The sequence below is a fragment of the Drosophila albomicans genome, chromosome 2L (genome assembly GCF_009650485.2).
Source record: "Drosophila albomicans strain 15112-1751.03 chromosome 2L, ASM965048v2, whole genome shotgun sequence".
Lineage (NCBI taxonomy): Eukaryota > Metazoa > Arthropoda > Insecta > Diptera > Drosophilidae > Drosophila > Drosophila albomicans.
Window position 1 is genome coordinate 24,708,584 of NC_047628.2, and position 2,949 is coordinate 24,711,532.

At 36.8% G+C, this 2,949-nt stretch overlaps 1 protein-coding gene across 1 annotated transcript; it reads right to left on the reverse strand.

The window, feature by feature from the left end:
- Positions 1 to 285: 285 nt before the first annotated feature.
- On the reverse strand, positions 286 to 755 carry LOC117564986 (uncharacterized). Its single transcript, XM_034243930.2, has one exon. It carries the CDS (start codon positions 727 to 729, stop codon positions 286 to 288), a length of 444 nt encoding a protein of 147 aa, XP_034099821.1. The 5' UTR covers positions 730 to 755.
- Positions 756 to 2,949: the final 2,194 nt, after the last annotated feature.

A 2,949-nucleotide genomic window follows, 5' to 3' on the forward strand; every position in this document is an offset into this window, starting at 1 on the left:
CTATTTTCAGCGCTGTTATACAAAACTTCAACTATCAAATTTTTGACAGATGTTTTCTAGAAGATCATTTCTTCATTCTCTATATAAATAAAATTACTTTATAACTACTTTATAATAATCTTTAACTTCCCATTTTCAGCGCTGTAATAAAAACCTTAAATGTTCACTATTTGACACCTTAAAAGACTGTAGTATTTGATTTTTGTTTAATGTTTATTGAATATTCAGAGAAATACAAGGGAAATCTTAAAGCTAATTCACAATTTGATTGTCAAAGTTGGCTGGCTAATAGTACGCAGTGGAGTAGATGGGTTCGGGCTCGTAGATCTCGTAGGTGGAAAGCGGCAACACCTCGTTGCTGTAGTAGTTGCCACCGCCTGGTGGAATGCCACCTGGTGGCGGGGGCACATTGAAGAAACGCCCCCGAAAACGTTGTTGCTGCTGTTGCACTGACTTCCAGTAGTTGCTTGGGCGTCGCTTCTTCTGATGATGATGAGGATGATGCTGATGGTCAGCAACAGAAGCGGATCTCATGGCCGAAAGTTGTTCGAGCAGATTGTTGGGAATCTGTGGATCAGAAGCCCAATCGAATTCCCGGGAGGTCACCTCATTGAGGGCGGCATCCAGTTGTTGTTGCTTCGGTGCAGGCTTTGGACGAGCCCAGCAACCGATGCTGAGATTGATGATGAGCAGCAGCAGGAGAAGAAGATTTCGCTTGTTGATTGACATCTTTGCGAGTTGACAGTTGTCTTTGGAATGTGCCTTGATATGGTCAAGAGTTCGAGTTTATATACAATGGAGAGCAGGTAAACAAATTTTGTGTGCGGGCGTTAAGCGATTTCTAATGATGCCATTTGCTGCGCGGATTTGTTGCAGCTGCAGATCGCGGCTTAACTTGCTACCTGAAAGGCAACTTAAGTCCCACATTCGAACAGAAAGAAAGAGAGAGGGACAGATACAGAGACAGAGACAGATAGACAGCTAGATTGCCAGCTTGTTAGGCTGCAACCCACCCAACGATATTATTGCAGGCAATCGAGTTGCACTTCGAGAAATTAAGTTATTATTTAGTAGAGTAAAATACCTTATTTAACATTTCATCTATATTCAATTTCGACATATGGAATTAATGTCCTTTAAAAGTTTTATTGTTTGAAATCTATAATCAATTATCAGTAATCACAATTATTTCAAGAGATATTTAAAGAAACAAGTAAGAAAACTATAGTAGAGCACACTTGAGTGTCAGATACCCGCTACCGAACTCTAATAAACTGATCTGTAAAAATACTAAAAATATACCGTAAATAAACTAAATATGTATCTTCGTGCAAACATAACATAAAAATAAAAAATTATAGCTCTATCTCTTATAGTCTCCGAGATCTAGGTGTTTATAGGGACAGACGGACAGACGGACATGGCTAGATCGTCTCGGCTGTTGACGCTGATCAAGAAGATATATGTTTAACTTATGGATATCCAAGATGCCTTCTTCTGTCTCTATATGTAATATTTTCTGCTAGCACAAAGTCATAAATCTTTTTACATTATGGTTAACAGGTATAACAATATCAATATTTTTAATTTGATTCACAAATTATATAATATACATAATACTGACATAAAAACCATTATATTTTAAAAACTTTATCATTTCTGAATATAATATTTTCACTTACATTATTACAATTATTTTTTATTATACAATCTATACGGAATATTGTATTATGATTGTTAAAAAATGATTTCGATAAACTAAACTTTGCTTCGAAATGTATAATTTTGTAATACACTTATTTATTTCATAAAATATTTAAAGAAATGCTCTAAAAGGCAATAAGTTTTTGAAAAATCAAACTTACCAAAAAATTTATAATTAAAAAAAATTTAGAAAATATTAATGTATTTAATATTATTGAACTATATTTCAGCCTTAATAAATTGCAGCATATTTTCCTTATAGAAGTGATGAAATATTTATAATCTTAGTTTGTTCTCAATACATTGAATTTAAAGTCTGTGATTTTCTTAGCTATAATTAAAAAGTATCTTTTTCTGAATACAAATAAATACTTTAAATACATCCTCGTTGTAATTATAATATCGTAAGAGGAGTCAAATCCAAACATATTTATAACTAGCTTCTCCAACCATTATTATACATTTTGTTTTTTAATGAAATATATCATTTGGAACTTTGTCTTTAAATTTCTAGCTTACCTTAGAATGAAGTAGTTCCTTAACCCAGTCCACTCTACAAATTCCCTTGGCTAGTTTCTCAGAGTGTAGAGATAGAGTCACTTAAATGTTAAGTCTGAGTAGCTGCACTCCACTCAATACATCAATGCGATGCCATTTCATGTTAATCAAACAACGAAATCCATCAACAGGTGACAGAGCACAACAGCAACAACAACAACAGCAACAACTTCGTATGTACAACATTGAGTTGAGCAGGTGGAGGAGCCTAGCAAAAAGAAGAAACCAAAAAGCAGAACAACCTAGAGGAACATGGAGCAGGAGCAGGAGCAGGAGCATGCCATATCCCCAGACATGTCAGTGCGATAATGGTGTGCTCTGTGTCTAAAAACAACTTCATTCACAAAAATCGGACGAAATACAAAAAAAAAAGAAAAACAGGGAAGGCAAGAAGGAAAATGAAATAAAAGAAGCAGCAATCGCAGCAACAGTCACCGCTAAAAGGAAGCGGCCCCATTAAAAATATCTTGTGGATGCCACAAAGCAGCAGCAGATACACACTGTGGCATGGGGCATGCAACGAGCCAGCAGCCGAGTCAGCTACTTACTTGACTACTTGGCGACTTGGCCAAACGGCAGCAGCGGGGGCGGCACAAAGGGGGCGGGACAGGCAGGCAGGCTGGCAGGCAGCAGCTAGGCAGCGAGCAGCGCTTGAATTGCGCATCGAACATACGCCTAATGCCACAG